The sequence below is a fragment of the Condylostylus longicornis genome, unplaced genomic scaffold (assembly GCF_029603195.1).
Source record: "Condylostylus longicornis isolate FDR11 unplaced genomic scaffold, ASM2960319v2 ptg000119l, whole genome shotgun sequence".
Taxonomy (NCBI): domain Eukaryota; kingdom Metazoa; phylum Arthropoda; class Insecta; order Diptera; family Dolichopodidae; genus Condylostylus; species Condylostylus longicornis.
The window spans coordinates 1,365,002-1,385,872 of NW_026578087.1; the positions used below are offsets into that span (position 1 = coordinate 1,365,002).

Genomic DNA, 20,871 nt, shown 5'->3' on the forward strand with positions numbered 1-20,871 from the left:
GTTGTATTTTATTTAAAAGTGTTAAATTTTCCAAAGCTCTGAGAGTTTTGGTGTAAAGAAAGTTTTTAAAACTTTATAAAATTTTTACATGTATGACGTCTGAGATAATACTTTTTCAACAAAAATGAGAGGAGATGATGACGTTCTCATTTTTTCAATGTTTAAAGTTATGCGATCATTGAAAAAAATATCAATTTTAAAAAAATTAAATTTATATTTACGAAATCATATAGTTAATTTTCATTTTGGTCTTATATTTACAATTAAATACTTTGAGTAAAATGTAAATTTATATATTTTTTTTAAAATAAGTTTCCCTAACGCTTGATTCACACCATACAAAAGTTTCATATGTGTTTCAGAATAATATTTCTCCTATTGAATCTGCCAAAAAATTATAATGTCATTATTCCTCAAAATATCTAAAATTTCACAACACAAAAACACAAATAATAATAGAAAAAGATTAACCTGGGAGAGTGGCAATGATAATCAATTTAAATAATAAACTTCAAATTTTTTTGACTTCATAAATTTTTTATATTTTGTATACGTCAATTTAGTTTTTTCTCTTAGTGTTAATTTGCGCAATATACGATAAAAGTTTTGGGAATCGGATGGGTGTTCTGTTTTTTTATGGAACAATTTAATTTTTAAAGGAAATAGCCAAAAGAATTTAATATGGTGTTAAATCCGAAAATTCAAATTACTTTTCAAATGAAAAAATAAACACAATATAAGTTAAATATAAAAGAATAAAGTTTTGTAAGTAGTTTCAAAAATTGGTATTATCGATCGATTTTTTAAAGGTGCGAAAGAGAAAGCTTATTGACTTGACCGTAATTATAAAAGAAAATTAAAAAGAATTAAAAAGTAAAAAATTAAAAACAAATTATTTTATTAGTCTAAATTTTCTTAAAAATTATCCTCGATTAAAAACGAACGTATGTAGCACAGGAAACCATTTAAAGGTGAGATTATATTTTAAGGAAATTTCAATCAAATACCTATGTATATATATTTACTTATCCACCTAACTAACTACTTTTCAGGTAATATATTTACATATATGTGCATAATTTGAAAATTATGTTACAAAATATTAGAAATATTCAAGTGCATGTATGGTTTTTAAGTACAAATATTAAACTATACACGGCTTCACAAATTCAACATTTTATTGATTTCTCAATATTTCTATAATATAATTATTTAGGTAACTATAACCAAATTACTTATGTATTTTTTCAACATATCGATAAGAAGATGACTCATTATATTATAGACAGATATGGATCTTGTTTTTATATTCCTGATTTAATAAATCATTGTGTTTTTTATTTGCAAAAAAAATTAAATATTTTAAAAAATATTTTTTCGTTATACCTAACTAGTATGTAACATGTAGGTACTTATAATATAAAAATATATATACTATCTAGGTAATGTAAATGCTAATGTATATTACATACATACATTAATTTAACAAAATCCTATCCTCACTTTTTGAATTGTAAAATTTTTTACAAAATTATGTAAAAATGAACTAACCACTGAAAGTTTAAAATGACCGCTCTTTAATTTTCTACAAAATTTTAACACTTTCTCATTAATTTGAAAAATTAAATTGATAATAATTAGCTACAAAAAGTAAGAAATATTACTATTCTACTACATTTCTACTACATCGTGTCAAAAATTCAATGTTCAATAAAGGAAAACTCGATACTCAAACAAAAGAAGAAGCGACTAATTATAACAAATCGGAAAGCTAAATTTCACTTATTTTTATTACAAATCCAAATTATTGCATATAGGCGGGAATATGCAGAGCTCCTAGAAAAAATTAAATTATTTCTGAACTTGAATGTTTTCTTTCGTTAAATAAAATTTTTCTATTGTCTCCATCTCCTATCGATATTTTCTATCAAACTAAGCAAAATATAAATTTTTGGCATGTACATATATTTGTTTTGTTAAGAACAATATAATAATGATAGAAATCCTCTTTTCTGAAAATGCTTATATGTTACGTATGAAGATAGTTGGTAATCAACTAAATAACTCCATTTATTTCTGTTCTGTTTTTCTTTTTCTAATTTTTGTTCTCATCCTTAAAGTACCTACCTAATTAAATAAGGGGTAATATTGAGATTAATGTTTACTAAATGAACTTATTCCTTTGGGAAAATATTTGAAAAATTGTATTGTTTATAATTAATTTTGAGATTTTACTTACATATTGTAAGTTGCAGGTATACTTATGTAGTTATATACATACATAAGTATGTATAGATAATTGTATTCATACCAAAAAAAACTTGCCAAGTAACTATATGACAACATAAATTTTTATGTTCAATATTATTAGATAAAAGTGATCTTATTAAAGCGATCAATGAACTTGAGAAGATTTAATGGAAAAAATTAAAAGTTGAAAAAAAAAAGCAATATGTTTTGCATAGTAGAAAAGTTGTGTTGTTTCTGATAAGTCTACCCAAGCTAATAACAAGAAAAAGGAAAGATAGAAAATTGTGTTGAACATGCGGAAAAAAGAAAGTTACTTTAAAGAAAACTGCAACAAATTATGCAAAAGTACGCTAATAATTAAGCGGCAATGTATGAAAAATATATAAATTTGTTAGTATGTTTTATTAGAGAAATATTCTATTTTTATTGAGTGTCCTTATTAAAAGGTATTTTTGAAACTAGCTCGAATTATACAGTATTATTACATTGTATATAATTATTTGCTTCTGTTCCAAGAGTTTGCTTTTAGTTTATTTCCTGCTTCGGTGTTTTAAATAATAACTCGTAAATGAATGGCAAATATTCATCGAATTATTCGTATTGGTTTTGCAATGAATTAAATTATTTCTGCAGCATATTCGTGTTAGATCGTGTGGTTTCGTAAAATGTGTGAAAAAATTTTTTTCGACAATGAGCATTCTGCATTCTGCCTATTTACCCTATATTACGAATAACACGGATGATGACATTTGTTTCAACTCGTTGTTTCAAAATGTTGATTTCAATATGAAAATTTAAAGATTAATCATGATTTTATACACGGCAATAACTCAAATTTCGATTCGTTTTCTTATTTATATTGTAAAAAGTAAACTCCGATGAAGCACTATCGTGTAAACCGCCTCAGACGCTATATTTTCGTTTGGATATATATAATATAATGCATTTTAGTTTATTTCTAGGTAGTAGATAAACTCCATTGCCCCAGTTGAAAAATCAAACTCATTCTTAACCACAATTTTGTAACATTTTCAAAATAAAATTGAACTAATTTGGTAGAAGTCTTTCAAATGTTAATTTATTCGTAATAATTTGCTAAGGTATACTTACTGGTTCTTAGGTGGTAGGTACATAGATCGTTTAATTCTTAATTTCTTTTATTTTAGCATAATAGGATAAAAATGGAATATGATAAAATTTTGTGCAATATTAATTACTATGGATTTTAGAATTTTTTTCTCAAATCAATCATTAAAATTATCGTTATTGGAGAATTAACTGATAAATAAGTAGATGATAATTAAATTGATAAGTAATTTTTTTTTGTTTTAGGTAAATATAAATGTTATGAAAATTAATTTCATTTTTTGATTGATGTTTCACTTTCCTCTTGCTTTAGGTTACATAGTAAAATTTATTAAAGAAAGCTATTTATTAAAGTTAACATAAATTTAGTTTTAGTTAAAATAAATACTTCATATTTTCATATATTAAAATTATTTTATATTTTATTCAATTCATTATTGATTTTGCAACAGAAAACAGAAGTAATGAAAGTTTTGTTTCCATTGCCATGGTCAAGGTTTCACTTGCTGCTATTTCTTGTTTAATGCTTTTAACTTGATTTTCTTGAAAAACTAAGAAAAGTAATTATAATGCCTTTTAAACGCAATATCCCAATAATTCAAGAATTTTATAGAAAAATTTGTTTGTTTTTTTTTTTTTTTTGATTTTTCTTTTCATTTTCGTAGAAAATAATATGTAGTATACGTTAAACTACGTACATATATGTATGTATGTTGTCTATTTGAAAACTAGTTTCGAAAATTTTTAATATTCATACCATATTTCAAAGTGGTATCACTCTGTAAATACATTTGTAAATATAATATTTAATTTAAGAAAAATAATAAAAAAAAAATTTAAAAAAATCACAAATTTCATTAGAGAAGACGTTGTTGTCGGTTTAATCTTCTGTAATTTGTTTTAAACTATGAGCAAGGATTTTGACAAAAAAAAAAATATGCAAAAAAATTTAAATAAATTGACATCCTAAAAATTTAAATTTGAGCTAAAATAATACATAAATATTAGATATTATACATCTATTAAAAAGGATCTACCTGCATAATGTTATGGAAAGTCAAAAAGGTAAATATGTATGTATGTAGTTTTATTCAGGATTCAAAATTCCTCCCGAATTTAAAATATTACACACATATAACCATTATAAAATGGGCATATCATTTTCTATGTCAATAGAAATCAGAAAGTGTACTACATTTGATTCTTATTGAAATTAATAAATACCTAATATTATAAAAGTCTAATTTATGCAAATGAGCAAACCAATATTGCTAGTTATTTTATAATTACAAATTATTAAATTTATTTAATTTATAATAATTATTTATAACTAAAATTAAATTTTTCAAAAATATTATTTAAACACGTCAGACTTTATTAAAATAATTTTGTTATATAAATATTTTTTTTAATAGAAAAAGCTTCGCACTTCATTGAATATAATTGTCATTCTTTCACGTTCATATTAAAATTTTTTTTTGTTCTGTATGCAAAGAATGTATATGTGTATATGTTTTTAAAACATATTATATATGTATACAGTAGAACCTGCTTATAAGGAATACCTTAAAAGAAACCCCCCCTTCAGGTAAACACTTGTCATTTTACATATGTTTCAATGTCTTTTTACTCTTTAAAAAGAAACCCTCTTATAAGAATGAACCTCTTAAAAGCGACCATTATGAATGACAAAAATGTTAAACACAAATTAACCTTCATATAAGCCTGGACAAAAACGAATTTTTAAATAAAATTCTCAATCAGTTTAAATTTTTAATATCAGATATTTTTAAATGTCAATTCTAAAAACTGTTTGTCAATCAATTTTGGCATTACTATGTAATTAAATATGTGAATAAAATAATTAATGTTGCGTGTTCGTTTCTTCTTGTAAGAAATCAGTAATCTTTCAATGGTTTTCTCTTAAGGAACTTTGATTCCCTTTTGTTTTTTATAAACGGAAGTTATAAGAAACAAAATAAATGGCAAAGAAAGTTTTCTTTTATGCGGGTAATACTGTTTATGCAGTCAGATCCTCATATAAGGAGTCTGCATAAAAATAAAACTTTATACTCTAAAATGAAGTTGCTTTTATCAATTTTTCTAGTTGTCATTCGTATTTTGAAGACGTTTTTAACAGACTTTTATAAAAGCAGTAATAAATATTTTAAACTCTATAATATTTGTTGATTTAATACTTCATCTTTATATCGATTAACAAGCAATACAAAATTTTGAACAAGAAACTTTTTTAGTTTCATTTTGAACTAAATTTTGAGATTGTAGCTGCAATAATCTATAGTTAGTTCAATATAGCTTATGCAAAATATTATAAAATTTTATTTTCGTGCTTTTCTGAAACTTACGTCCAAAGATAAATTAGGGAAAAAGCGCATGAAAATATAATTTGATATTGTAATGTGCTTATAAGCGGGTGTGACTGTAATATTTGTAAATTTAAATTTAAAAGATATGTTAATTATCTTTTTTCATTTATCATTTACACTCTTATATGTATATGTATATTATAAAAGTATATGTACATATATTTCTAAACTAGGAAACGGCAAGATAAATTTAATTTTTAACCATATTATATATGAAAAAATATATATTTCTTTTAAATTATTTTATACTTAATTAGGTATGAGCAATGTGACTCAGCTTTCATGTCTAGTTTATAAAATATTTAAAAATATTGTGATGCTGCGTTAATTTATTAAAAAATTTACTAATTTTTGATTTAACCAAATCAAAATATGTATTAGATGTATTAGTGCAAAAAAATTTTTCCAACTAATGTGAACTACCGAAGGAAATATTTGATGTAAAGTTGTAAAAAATTGACAATCATGTATTTTTTATTTTGTATTTCGGAAATATTTAAGAAAATTTATTTTTTGATATTTTAGTAAAGCAACACGCAACAAAACAAATTTGAATTAATTAAAAAAACATATTTTTTGAATGTTAAAAAAATTTGCTCTAGAGCCTAGGGAAACGTATTATTCTTTTTAGTTTAAGCCTAAAGCTCAAATAATTCTAATTGCAAATTTTAACATGCGTTAGCTTTTGACAGATCGTTGTATCGTTGACAGATAATCTGTATCGTTGAAACTTTTTTTAATTACTTTGCAAACACTGAAGAGAACCACGTATATAAATTGTACATAAATAAAAGTTAGAGTATTCGTCAAGGTATTTGTACATACTTATATATGAGTATTGTATGATACTCGTACACAATGTATTTTCAAATATTCGGTTGAATAATTCTACGGTTAAGTTTTTTCGCACTTTTTCAGTTTCACCATTCCAGTTTATTTTCTAAATTGAGCTATGTAAACCTTTTATGTTTCTTTATGAAATATTAATTTTTGGGTTCTTGATGAATGATGATGTTGAATTTTTGTTAAAAAGCTGGCATGCAAAAATAATTGAAGTGTGAATAGCATAAGAGAGAATTTGATTACAATGTCGGTTACATTTAAAATATTATTTTGGGAAGAATTTTCATTATGTCCTAATTAAAAGTAAAGAGAAATTAGTACCATATTTTTTACTGTTTTTGATTTCATTGCAACATTTGCATGTTATGAGTTACTTTTTTTTCGTTTAGTTACGCTGAATTCATAAAATATTTAACCTTTTTTTTGTGAAACCCTAAAAGAAATACAAGTTTTGTGCAATTTATTACAGGGCGCATTGCAAATGTGTAATAAAGGGAAAATTCTCTGATCGTATCAAATTTCGAATATTGAGTTTTTAATTGAAATGCATTCGGTTGTGTTAAAGAACAAATAAAATATTTTCAGCGAAAACCTGATGTGTTGGTGTGATGGTCTGTCAACTTAAAAAACATGTTGGTTTTTAAAAAAATCTGTCTGACAATGGAACTAGTCGAAAAACTTCGATTTCTAATTTGGTAGTCAAGTATCAACTCAAGTAAAATAAAAATTCAAGTAGTATTATAATTCTCTTCAGTAATCTGAAGAGTTCATTCAAATTGTAAACTTTTTGGGAAATTGAACTCGGGGAATTGGACTTTCGCAATGAGGTAGATTTCAGATTTCTGTGTATTTCTCAGGGAACACCTAATAAATTCGTCTTCAATTCGTATGCCAAGTAATTTCGTTTTCTCACATCACATCACGCTGATCACATCACGTTTTTTTTGTGGTTTCCTTTATCCACATGCCATGCCATCATTTTATTCATCCTTTTGCGATATTTTTCACTTTGACATTGTATATCCTGTTCCTTATGTTGTAATTTTTAATATTATCAAATTTTTAATATTTTCGTAATTTTGATGCATTTTTTTCAATTTAATTTTTTTTGTGTTAAATTGTATTGCAAGTATTTAAAAAAAAAGAAAATAAACCAACTTTTGAAGGGTACTAGAGCATTAGGTGTCTATGAGTCTCACTATATCATTTCTTTATTTATGTAGTTGATAGTTAACAAATAGATTTCAGAAATTTTAAATACATATTTTGAATAGATGCAAATTACTCAAATAGTAACTCCCACCTAAGATTTAGGTGGGACTTACTATTAAGTTCTCATAAGTATACAATATAACTACGCTTTTAACCGTTTACCTTTGAAATATCCGACTTTATTGTTAATAGGATAGAAAAACGTTTTCTATTTGACAAAAGAAATTTTGTAGGATAAAAGTGTACTTAAAATTTATTCTATAATTATCGTGTAAATAAAACCGAGAAGTAGAATAAAACAGAAAAGCATTCTTTAGGAAGGGAATTTCATTATGTTTTTGTATGATATTGAAAATTTGTTTTGAGAATTTCGTATTACTTGTTAGAGTACGTTTGTTTTTAAATAATCTGACAAATTTTTCTCTTACTTTCTATACTAATGAAATCAATTCAAACTTAGCAAATACTAACTATTTAAGATTACTATTTTCAATTAAGACTAGCTTTTGATTTTGAGATACTTTTAATTAATAGAATTAACATTTTACTATGCTTATGTAAAAACTTTAAACTAATTTATATTTCTTTGTTTTTCTTTTTTCAGACAATAGTTTTATTGAAAAATGTTTTCGCGTGGGAGCATATTAAATTTTTATGATTAATAAAAATTTTTAACACCTGCATAACGAGCTGATCATCGCAAAAAATAATCTTCTCAAATATCAAATATAATTTTGTTAAAATTTATATAATGAGAATATTTACAACAAATACGATTCTTCTCTTATAAAAATATAGCGCGGGGAAGAAGAAACGAATTATAAAAATATAAAAACAACACATTGATCTCATCACATGTTCAAATTTACTATTTATTACAAAAGAAAAGAGTGGAAACATATAATCATTCAAGTAAATAAACAAAGCCAGATGAAAATATACAAAGAAACTTGAAGAAAAGCCAGAGAGTAAGAAATAAATAGTTTAGTAGACTTAAACAACTTTCGAACTTTAAAATTGTTTAACTTAATGTCGAAAATCTTATGTCAGAGTTGATGTATGTACATATATATATGTGTATATATATATGTAGGATATGAAATTGATGTGCCAAGAAAATAATTGAAACAACAATTTATATGGTTGAGTTATACGAGCTTTTCATAAGTTTCAAAGAAAAATCAATATAAATAGTTTTATTGAAGTCTGTGACAGAAAAAAAGTGATATTTTTCCAGAAATAAACTTTATCGCGGTATATTCAACTTAATATTTTTTTTTAAAATACATATCTTCTATACATATGTTCTAAGATGTAATTGTTAAATTTCACTTCTTGCTTTTAGTAAGAAAAAAAAAATAATGGAAAACTTAAATTACTAATTTGAATTTTTATTTGTTATTGTAAGAAATACAATGAAGTACTTTTGATGAATTACCTTAGTTGTAAGGAAATTTATGGAATATTAATTGATGCCTCTCTATATATAGAAAATGGATTCCACTACACGACTAATTGATCGATCTTTAATTACAGCAACTTTAGATAGTGGATTTGATAGTTGCACAGCATCTGGTAATATGAGTAGTACTGTGAATCCATCAGACCTTGATATTTTAGAACCTGTATCTGGTACGGATAACTTAAATGACAATAACAGCAGCGATAATTATTGTGAAGACGATCGAGAAATTGAAAGTCCAAGTACTCCTAGTGACAGTAAGTTTAAAATAAATCCGAAAAATAATAGGACATCGTCAGCAGATTCTGGATCAACCTTTGAAATATTAGATGATTCATCACAATCTCCGACATCTTATCATTTAGTTGAAGATTCCCCTACAAGTGAAAATTTGAGAAGTTACACTCAGCGAAACTTCCCCAAATTAGAGTTAAATGTTTCAAACCATAACGTATTATCAGGATCAATAATAAATCAGATTGATAATAGATTTCAAAGTTTAAATGAGTCATCAATAAAAATATGTGAAGTAAGTCATGATGAAGAACGAGATACATTTTCACCAATTAGTAACAATGGACACATAAATGATCAAATTTGTAACGAAACTACTTTTTCTTGTCCTTCAACTAGCGGCAACATTCCAAAAAGCAAAATTTCCACAGTCGGTCGACAAAAAGACAATAGTAGTATTGGAATCGTAGAAAATACACTCTGCAGTAGTGAGGTGCATAATTTATCTTTTGGATCACCTTTAAATCTGCCAATTAATCCTAATTGCAGTAATAATAGTAATATTCATTCATCTATTTTAACTAGTGTTGGTGATGCTAGTGGGAACGGTAGTGGAAGCGCTAGTAGTAATAATAGTGATTTAGATAATAAGATTTTTGAAAAAAAGAAAATTAAATCAACTTCTACAAAAGAAGAAAAGCAAAGACAAAACGAAGAAATTGTAATAATGGAAACTTCATCTGTTTCATCCGAGACTGGTTCTTGGGAATCTGTGTTTCCACATAATAGTTCACAACCTTCAAATGTAATAGCAAGTGGGACTAATTATCTTGAGGTAAAATTGTTAATAACTTTGAAGCCATTATTCACTCTTTCTGATAAATGTTTTTTTTTTAGGTTAAAGACATTGCTTCCGAAAAATATGTGAAACTTGATGAAGAGAATAAAGGGGAAAATTCAAATTCGCAGCCTGGTTTTTCACAAACTCAAACAGTAACAGCAAGTTGTCCTATAAGTGCTTGTTTCATAGATGCTGCATCATTATTAGACGAGTCAGAAGTTTATCCACCAACCCTTCCCGAAAACGGATGTTTCGGTCCAAAGCCCACTTGTCCAATAGATAACTTGTCTGCAAATGTAACAACTTTGAATATGTCGTCTTGTACGAAAAATACTTTATCTGGAATTTCTCGACAGCATTTATTATCTAACGGGAATAATGGTACTGAAGCCTCGACACTTAGTTCACCAGAGGAAACTTCTCAGATATCAGCTTCAAGTCAGTCTACAAATTCTGAAAGTTGGAAAAAAAAACTTAATTTAGACAAACTCGAAACATTCCATAAATCTTTTGAATTGTGTAAAACAAAATCTATTGATGCACACAATAAAAACAAACGTCCTGATGATCGTGATAGCAATACAAGTAGCTCTTCAAGCGATTCACCTCATGTGAATGAGCGAACCATTTCCCATACTGAAGAGAATTCACACAATTTGTCAGATGAAGAGAAACTTTGGAAAAGAGAAAACTCTAAGAAAACACGTCGAATTGAGGTCAAAGATCAATTTAATAAAGAAAGTCCTAATGACACTAAAATAGGAGTAAAAATTTTTTCTACATCACATGTTGAAGAAACTGGACAAGCCAGTAATGTTAACACTAAAAATTCCACCTTTTCTGCCGTAAATTCTTGTATTAATGAAGCAGAAGAGAAGGAAATGGCAGTGATACGCAAAGATCAAGAGCGAAAACAAGGAAATTTGATTTTTCAAAACAATATTCAGCAATTTTCGGGTCATATAATTAATCCGAAAATTCCTTTTAATAATGGAGCCCCAGTACCTCAAGTAAGTAAAAGCAATGGAAACATTCCAGTAACGGAACAAAATAATTTCATTGAATATTTGGGGGAAAGTCCTGGTCCGAGTTTAGCTTGGTCAGATGTGGAAGGTAACATTAATCGCTTTTCAAATTACGAACCTGCAGATGTATTTGGAGATGGTAGCGATTATGGTGAACAGTCTAGTAACTTTAGTAATTCACGTTTGGCATCTGATTCAGGTAAAGCTTTAAGTTTTAATCATCTTACTTCTGCACATGTTGCTTACAACATGTGTTTTTTTTTATTTTCTATATTTTATATCTTTTAATTTGATATAAGTTTTATTAAGATTTACTTAAAAATTCTTTAAGGTGGTACATCAGCCTCTTGCATTTTGCCAGATACGCCACACAACTCTATTGTGCAAATTGGACAGAGTACGAAAGTAATAAAAGATTCTGCATTGCAAAATGATGATTTGGATAATATTTCACAAGGCATTAAAATACCAAAAAAATTGCGATGTGACGACTCAGCACCAATAGTTTCAGGGGGAGCATCTATCAAAGACTTTACACCCAAACAATGTGAGAGTCCACCAGTACGTCGCAAAACTGAAACTTGTCCTATAGTGTCTGGAGGCTTTATTTCACTAGATTTACAACGTGGTGACGATGATCTCGAAAGTAATGCTGTTGTTAAAACTTCCCGTGACAAACCTAAGTTAAAACAGCAAACTTGGGTAGTTGATATGAGTGATTGTTCAATAAATGGAAAAAGGCGGCGAAGTACTAGTTCGTCTTCAAGTACTGAGAACACAGCACGCTCCATTTCCTCGTTTGAAAGAAATACTTCCGGAAACTCTCAACGAAGTGGACTAGGATTTTATGTTTCATTGAATGACATGGAGCCACCTAAAAGTATTGATTCTGATTATTCGTCAGGAACCACAGCTGGGTGCAGTGAAAATATAAAAGTAAATAGATCTTTGTACGAAAACGGTAAAAAAGCAACCGGTTTTTACGTTGATTTATCAGAAAGTGAAAATTCTAGAAACGCTACACCCCCACCGTCCCAGAGAGAAACCTTAAATTGTACACCAAGATCCTCAACTAGCGATGTGGATAAAAAAAATATATTTTCTATGTTCATAGATCTTGGCGAAAAAAAGGTTTTAAACAAAAAGGGACCGTTTTCATTGGCTTCAAGATTATCAAGCTCTTTGTTGCAAAAGAAGCAAGAAGATATTGGGAAAAATGAAGGAAATTCTTTAAATAGTAGCTCAGGTCTGTTTTCCTTTGAAATATTTTTAAAAACTAATTTAAAATAAGTTTAGAAATTTCTAATTTATTTTAAATGTACTTTGAGTATAATGTAAATACTGCAGGCTTTCTGAAATTGTCAAAACTGAGTCTGCATACAAAAATAATATACATATTTCATAAGGTATATTGAACTTGAAAGGTATATTGAACATCGGTAGCTTGCAACTAACTTACATCCAATAAAAAATTTCTTGAATTACGTTATTCTAAAGTACACCCAGATTATAAAATAATTTAAAATTTTTCTTTTTAGAAAAACATGACTTTCATTTGGAAAATCCTGATTCTGAAGGAGAAGTTATAGGATTATCAGAAGAAAATCGGAAGAATCCACAAAATTTAACAAATGCAGTTTGTAATAGTGTTGGTACTAAAAATTTACAATCAACGCAATCACCTGTTATGCGTCGAACACCATTGTTTCAAAAAGATGATTTGAAACGTCATTCTTGGAATAATCCAGAAGTTAGTTCATGTAGCGTGAGTCGCGTACGCACAGAGCATAAGGAACACAAGCGGTCTTCCAGTTTATCCGCTGATTCAAACGATAATAATATAATGAATATTTTGGACAAAATACCATTAATATCAAAAACTTCTAGCATGTCTATTGATTCATCTCTTTCACCTTTCGATGATATAACTTGTTCAAAAACAGATTTAAGTACATATTCAAATAATTCTGTGACATCAAATTCTGCCGCAGAAAACGATTTAAATGGTAAATGTATTGTAGAAAAGCAGAAAAAACGACGTCGGGATGTAAAAATTAATGAAACTTTTGATAAAAGTAGTCAAGGTTCAATAACGGATGGTATTTTATCTAAAGACCTTTCTCCTGCTTCAAATACTACTGATACCGATGACTTGACATTTCAACAAGACGAAAACTTTATACGCGAGCCAGCCGTTGTAATTTCAAATCCATCTTCTATTGTTTCAAATGTAACAGCTTTAAAGGACATAAACAGACCAACAATCATGGAAACCATTATTGAAACCAGAGAAACATCTTCACCAAAAAAATCAACTTTGAATAATGAATCTGAGAAGCACACAACTTCACACACAATGGAATCGCTTCATGCTACCATAGAAAAACAAAAAATGTTGTTGGAAACTGTTAATGAACAAACCGAAGCAGGAGAAAGTGGAGCTTTTGTTCGTTTATCTGATCTTGATAAGCCAATTGCTCCTATTAAATTTGAGCTACACTCTCCTGAGGCTATTATGTCCAAATCAGTCGGTATGTAAAACATAAATAATATTAATGATATATTTTAGTCTCCAATCCCTTACTATATCTTTTGACATAGGCAATCAACGGCATATAAATCGACTATTTCAAGAAACTACCCGAAATCGACCACACTCGTGGGCAATGACACGATCGACCGGAAATAGTATAATTAATATTACGAACTCGGTAGAAAATCTACGAAGTTTAACTAGATTATTTCCTCATCTTTCAAAAGAATTCAGTAATAGTCTTCCTAATGATGTACATTCCGAAAAGAATTTGCTTCAAAATCAAAGGGGAATTAGTAACTTGAATAGCGTAAGTTTGATGTACCACCAAAGAAGTCCTAGCGAAATAGACTTTATTAACTCTGGAGACATATCCACAGCCGATTCTAGTTTAGCATCAAGCTTTAGCCGCTCTGCTCTCGATGAGTCATCAATTTCTTGTCGACAACCCAGAAGATTAGGAGAAGATTTATTAAAAATGTTTCTTCAAGAAATTGGGACGGATGTAATAGTGGAGGTAAATGGCAGGCGCATAAAGGCACATAAATGTATTTTACGATCGAGATGTCAATACTTTGCTGCAATGCTAGCTGGAGGCTGGGTACAGTCTGCTGGAAATGTAATTTCTTTGCAAGGATACTCATATAGCTCGGTGCACTTTGCTTTATGCCACATATATTCGGGAGCATGTCATCCTCCTGATGGAATAAGTCTAATGGAATTGGCTGCTTTGGCGGATCTTTTAGGTTTGGAAGGTTTGAAGGAAGTTACAACACATGCGTTAAAATCAAGTTACTGTCATAATTTCCATAAACCGTGTTCAGGGTGCATTGATGGAATTTTGCAAGTGCTACCAGTTGCCTTAAATCACGCTTTGGATGATTTGTATCGAAAATGTTTGAAGTGGACTTGTCGGCATTATTTGAAAGTTTGGCCGACCCGATCGTTTGCACAATTGCCTTCTGAAATTTTTAACAGATGCCGCCAACAAGTTGTAGCTCATTTGGTAATTGACTATTGTTCCTTTTATTAATTATATATTGTTGCTAGGTTTATATTTTTTTTTAGACTTCAGAATCAGTACTTCAAGCTATATTGGATTGTGATCAACTAATTGCACAAGTAGCCCATTTCCGTTGGGCTGTCGTTATTGAAAATCTTTTGCGAGATATATTAGATGCAGCGTATACATATATAAGTGACCATTTTGCAAGTCTCATAGCAAGTGATAGTTTCTTATCTTTAGGAAATGATAAAAGTTCTGATATAACACAATTAGAAAATTTACTTTTACGAACAGCATCATCACTGAATCCTGATCAAGCCTGTCGAAGTTACCAAAGAGTGACGCGGTTAAACGCGGTCTTAGCTGCAAAAGTAATAAAAATGCCAGCTACTATAAGCGAAAATAAAAGCTCAAACAATATTTCTAACCATGATTTTGGTAATGTTCTAATTTTGGGCGGAACTGAAGAAGAAATGGAATGGAATGAAGAATTTATTCGCTTAGTAAGTGCAATACTTTCAGCTGTAGAACAATGTTTGACACGGCAATGTTCACGGGCGATGCGGGTTACAGCATGGCAAAGAATGGATTTGGAATTAAGAAAAAAAATTCAAAAGTTGGCTTGTTTAACTGAGCCTTTGGATGTTAGACGAAATGCTGGTATCAGTAATGTTAATAATAAACAACAAATTTCATTTAGCAGTGGGAGCAGAAATCAAGATTTGTATCAAGTAAAACTAGCTATTCAAGCACATTCTAAGCGAGCCTTGGATCAAGACAAACAGTTATATCGGGCTTCGGCACACACACAAACTAACACACACGATCGCAATACTCAAACTAATGAAAAATTAATTCAAGTAGTGAATAATACAGATAACATCAAAAATAATTTTGGTGGTAAATTTTTATTCTAAAATAATTATTTAAAATTCTTATAATAAGAACTCTATTTTTTCCAGTTAAAGCATCCAAATCTTCTTTACGTGCAATACAAAGTGTTCATGTGGTGCAAAAAGTTAAGTCATCCGTACACGAAAAATTAAGCACAAATGGACATCGACGAACATTGTCTGAAGATTCGTCTTTGTCCACTACAAGTAATAATGTAATTTTGCGTCAACCAGATAATTCTTTGAAACAGTCCTCCTCAAGGCCCAATTCTTTAACAAATACTCGATTATCTGCCTCTAACAGGCCAACATCTTTATCAAATACAAGGCCAACATCATTATCGAATCGATTATCTGAAATTCGCCCACGATATTTAGAGCCAAGGAAACCACGTGTGGCGACTTCAACTGGGCCGATAAAGGTTTTATCAAATAATAATCTTAAAGTAAAAAATAATCAGATATCTTCAAGTGACAGTTCTAGGAACTCTAGTCCAGCTACTTCTCGAAAAATACAAAATACACAACGGAAAATTGGTACAAAATCAATAAATATGTCTTTGGACAGTTTAGCTTCACCATCTAAAAGATCAATTCAGGTAAAATCACATGTCCAAACAGAAAATGAAATATCTGTCGATTCTTTAGCGGACAGTATGCGTAGCTCTATTATTACCGAAAAAACAATTTCTCATGAATCTCTGCGCAGTGGAACGAAAAATCGACAAATTTCTCGATCCAATCCAGGTATTAATAAAATTCACTTATCACAAAATCATGTTAAGAATAACACAACAAAAAAACCGCTGAATGTAATACAAACGACAAAATTAGTTAAAACAAAATCCACTGCAAATGGAACTTCTACTGGATTTGGTGCAGGTCTTCAAAATACTTCTGGATCTAGTCCATCTTCCATTACCAATAAGTCTAGTCGACTCTCTAGCGTTAGTTCTACTGGTTTTTCTCCGCGTGATGCATTTAAAAATAGGTCAATTTCTGTTCCAGTGTCATCTGTATCAGTTAAAAAAAGTTTTCTAAGCGCTAAATCTAGAGAAATACTGGCACGAAAAGCGGCAAATTTGGAAAAAGTAGCGAAATTGCAAGTTGAAAATGCTAAAACAGAAACTTTCGATGCAAAAATTGCATTACCACGCACAAAGTCGAACGGCATTAATAAAAGTAATAGCAGTTCTAATATTCCAACACGACTTAAATCTTCCAGTTTGCCGCAATCCATTTCAAACAAAAAACAATCCCCGAATGGAAAACAAAATTTAACAACTATTAATAGCACTTTAATGAAAAATAACCAAACAATTAAATTAAATAACACGCAAAAGGCTGTTTTTACGGTCGAAAGCAAAAATTATGCTGAGAAAAATAAAACAAATGCTGGACAAGAAAAAGTGAAGAAAATCGGAAAATATGTAAAAGATACTCGAGAACAGAAAATTGAAATTATTGTAGTGGATAACGGAGAACAGTTAAAAGACGTTAAATATGAATCAAAATTGGAAAGATCAAGCACGTTTTGTAAAGAAACATCGGATTTACCAGTTGCAGAATTAGAAATTGTCGAATAATTTCACTTAAAATTGACGATTTAAATGTTGATGTTACGTAATTATAAATAATACAACACTAATATGATTATTTTATCCAAATATGAAAAACAATAAGTTGCATAAAAAATATTGAAATTACTATACATGCAATGAAATAATTTGCTTATTGCACTAATCATATTATAATTTCTAGTCAAAAATAATCAAGATATAAGATAAAAAAAATTTATAGTTTACATATATGTATTTTAAACTAACATAACATATTTATATATTAGCTAATAAAATTTCATGATACATTCATATTTAGATATTAAAAAAATATCTTTATTCTTACGTAAGTTAAATATAAATATATGATATATATTATTTGTTTTTAATAATTAAATAAAAATTGAGGTGTATTTTTAAGAAAAATAATTAGGCAATTAAGTATGTTAACAACTTCTTTTTATTATTTCATTTGAATTTTCAAATTATTATATAATTCTAGTATAAACTTCAATATTTGCTACCGGCCGTCCCAAATGTATATGATAACCTAAGAACTACAATAAATTTTTTGAAGAATAATTATTTACTATTTTAATAAAAAAATATTGTACGTTTAAATGGACCATTGATTAGCATTATTTTTTATTAAGCTTTTTGTATTTTAGTAAAAGTAGCTTTAAATATCAATAATTCTTAATCACACTCCTGTTCAAAAACATTTCACATAATTTATGTTGGACTAATTTCTTAAAAAATTAATATAATTGGATTATTTCTTCAAATGTATGTCATATTTAAAACTGCATCGAAAATATAAAAAAAAAATGATATGGACGGTAGTACATATGTATATAATTATATGTTAATGTACAAAAAAAATTAATATGTTATGTATTATTTTATATTACATAATCATATAAACCTATTCCATATATAATAATAAAATATAAAAGCTATTTTTGTTATATGTGTTACAATAAAAAAAAACATTCAATTTTATGTTAAAATACATTGAATGTATTATTTAAAAATTATAAACACTTAAGTAATAATGTTAAGATGATTGTGCGATGGTTGCAATACAGATAACAAATTTTATTGTTATCTATAAATACTCGAACCTTAAAGAAATAATGAAATATTATTTCAATTCATGCTTATTAATTTTTAAAACATGATTACATGCATGTTTATTTTGTATTACGTATTTTTTGGGAATGTTTAATTTTAATAGATTTTTATGTGTGTTTCAAATTGAATTTTTTTACAACTCTAATTTACAATTCGAATTTGTAATTTTAGAGATAACCTTATTGATCAATACTTATAGATATATTTCATATTTAAATGTTTTCTTTTTTATGACCCTATCTAAGTGATACGAGTTCATAAATTTTAATTATTTTTTATTAAATATTTAATCATTTCCTATGTTAGAAAATGAAAAGACTTTTTTTAACGTCACCTTTTTGATTATGTTACATAATAACATTTGTCTTATTAATAAAATATCAAATTTTTCGTGTTATGTATACATATACATATTATGTGCAACATATAATATATAAAAATAAAAATTCTAATTAGAGAAAAAAAATATTGTAAAAGAAAGTTTTATTCAATATTTAAATGACGGCTTTAGATGAGCTGGATTGGGTGTTCGCATTTTGTTTCGCATTTGTAAAATGAAAATGAATACATATATTAGGGGGTAATTATTTTATTTTTTTCCATAAAATAAATAGTTTGGACCATTAGGTAATAAATAATGTACTTTATGTATTGTGAGTTTATTATAAGGCAAGATTCTTTTGTTTTCAATTTTGGGGATTTTAATTTAAAAAAGACACTTCATTTTTGATAATAAATATATTCATAAATTTCATATACCTCTTAAAAATATAACAAATTTAAAGTTTTATATAAATATATTAATAGTTACAGGACTGCATTTGATTTTTAAAAAAAAATTTGTTGTTTTTCCGATTGGAGGCAAGTTTTCGCTTTGTGAGGTTTGATACTGAAACGAATTGATATTTTGTGATAAGATTTTTAATTTTATGCGATTAAAGAAATTTTCTCATTAACCTTGGTATATTTTTTTATGTTAATTAAATTAAAATTTTGTGTTTTAAAAATAAATTCGCGGTTGAAAAATTTTGACGTAAATTTATCAATTGAATCGAATCGATTTTTATCTCTACTTGATCCATCAATTAGATGAAACCAGTAATTATACTTGATTCATCATTATCCAATAGTACCATCACTCAATACTCAAAAATACTGATATTTGTATATTGTAAAAATAATAGAAAAGGTTATTATAAAAACAAAATATAATAAATAATCATTATTTATTACGATTATATTATTTAATTTGCACATGTAGATCTTAAATGGGTTTTTTATATCAAGTTTAAAGAAGTTTATTTCGTTTTTATTTTTAAAAATTAAAAATATACTGTATGCAAAAACTACAAACATACATTACATATAATTTTATTAATGAAAATTAAATGTATTCAATAAATTGCGACATAAATATACACACATACTTTAATTATATGATCAATACTATGAAATAAATGCAAGTAGGTGCTTATTGAAGGTTTTGTTTTTTATTTTTAAAATGAGGTCAATCTCATTCTAAGAACTTTTATCCTTAAAATGCTATTAGCTCCGAAAGATAAGCATCTACGGAGTACTTTTTTTTAATTTGTAATTCATGCATTTCATGTTGATTTACCGTATACTTTGCCATTAATAGGAGATGGGTTGATGAAACAAACTAAAACCTGGCAACTCTTTATAAATATGTATGCACATAAAACCTATAAATTAAAAAATATTTCAACATGTCCTCTCACGGGACAGAATTAAATTTTAACATATGCTTTGAAATTAACGGCGATAGTTCTAGTATTTTTTATTTTGATAAGTTAAAGTACCTATTTTTAAACATATCGTGATTTCAGTAATGCGCTTACGACGTAAACTTTACGACGTAAGTATCACATTCAAATAGTTCCGTGATACTTTACAAAGTATCACGTGACTTCAATAATGCGCTTACAACGTAAACTTTACAAAGTGTCACATTCCAGAAAGCTTAGTAAAAGCTCTTGACATTGTACAATTTTCATAAATGCGTTCTATACGTAGTGGATACGTAAAATAAAAGTAAATCGGGTATCGAAAAAATCAAGTACGCTTTTCTTACGCATGTCATATAAATGTGGTTAGAAATAATCAATCAAATAAACTGGCATATTTTACAGCAATAAAGTGTTAACTAGCAGCATAAACGCGCTATTTATTTAATGATATGGTAACATTTGGCAAAAATTAACGTTTGCACCGAACTTTAAATTGAAATTTTCAAACAAACGTTCAAATAAAGTATGTATTAATAATTATTAATATTGTAAAAATTGTTTTCTAAAATGTATCAAAATGTTTAGCAGTTTTTGTTACAATTCTCTTACACTTTTTATAAAGCATCATTGAAGTAACGGATAATGTCAAATCAAAAAT

General features: G+C 27.6%; 1 protein-coding gene across 1 annotated transcript; it reads left to right on the forward strand.

The window, feature by feature from the left end:
- Positions 1-604: 604 nt before the first annotated feature.
- Positions 605-19,856, forward strand: LOC129614728 (uncharacterized). Its single transcript, XM_055529568.1, has 8 exons — positions 605-971; positions 8,383-10,309; positions 10,372-11,539; positions 11,672-12,586; positions 12,879-13,871; positions 13,942-14,879; positions 14,942-15,779; positions 15,842-19,856. The coding sequence occupies exons 2-8, from the start codon at positions 9,272-9,274 to the stop codon at positions 17,356-17,358; spliced, it is 7,407 nt and encodes a 2,468-aa protein (XP_055385543.1). The 5' UTR covers positions 605-971; positions 8,383-9,271; the 3' UTR covers positions 17,359-19,856.
- Positions 19,857-20,871: the final 1,015 nt, after the last annotated feature.

Bases quoted from the DNA above. Each gene is read 5' to 3' on its own strand.
- LOC129614728 (XM_055529568.1), top strand. From the start codon at position 9,272: ATGGATTCCACTACACGACTAATTGATCGATCTTTAATTACAGCAACT. The intron at 10,310-10,371 runs GTAAAATTGTTA...TTTTTTTTTTAG, and splicing joins GTGGGACTAATTATCTTGAG to GTTAAAGACATTGCTTCCGA. The intron at 15,780-15,841 runs GTAAATTTTTAT...TATTTTTTCCAG, and splicing joins CATCAAAAATAATTTTGGTG to TTAAAGCATCCAAATCTTCT.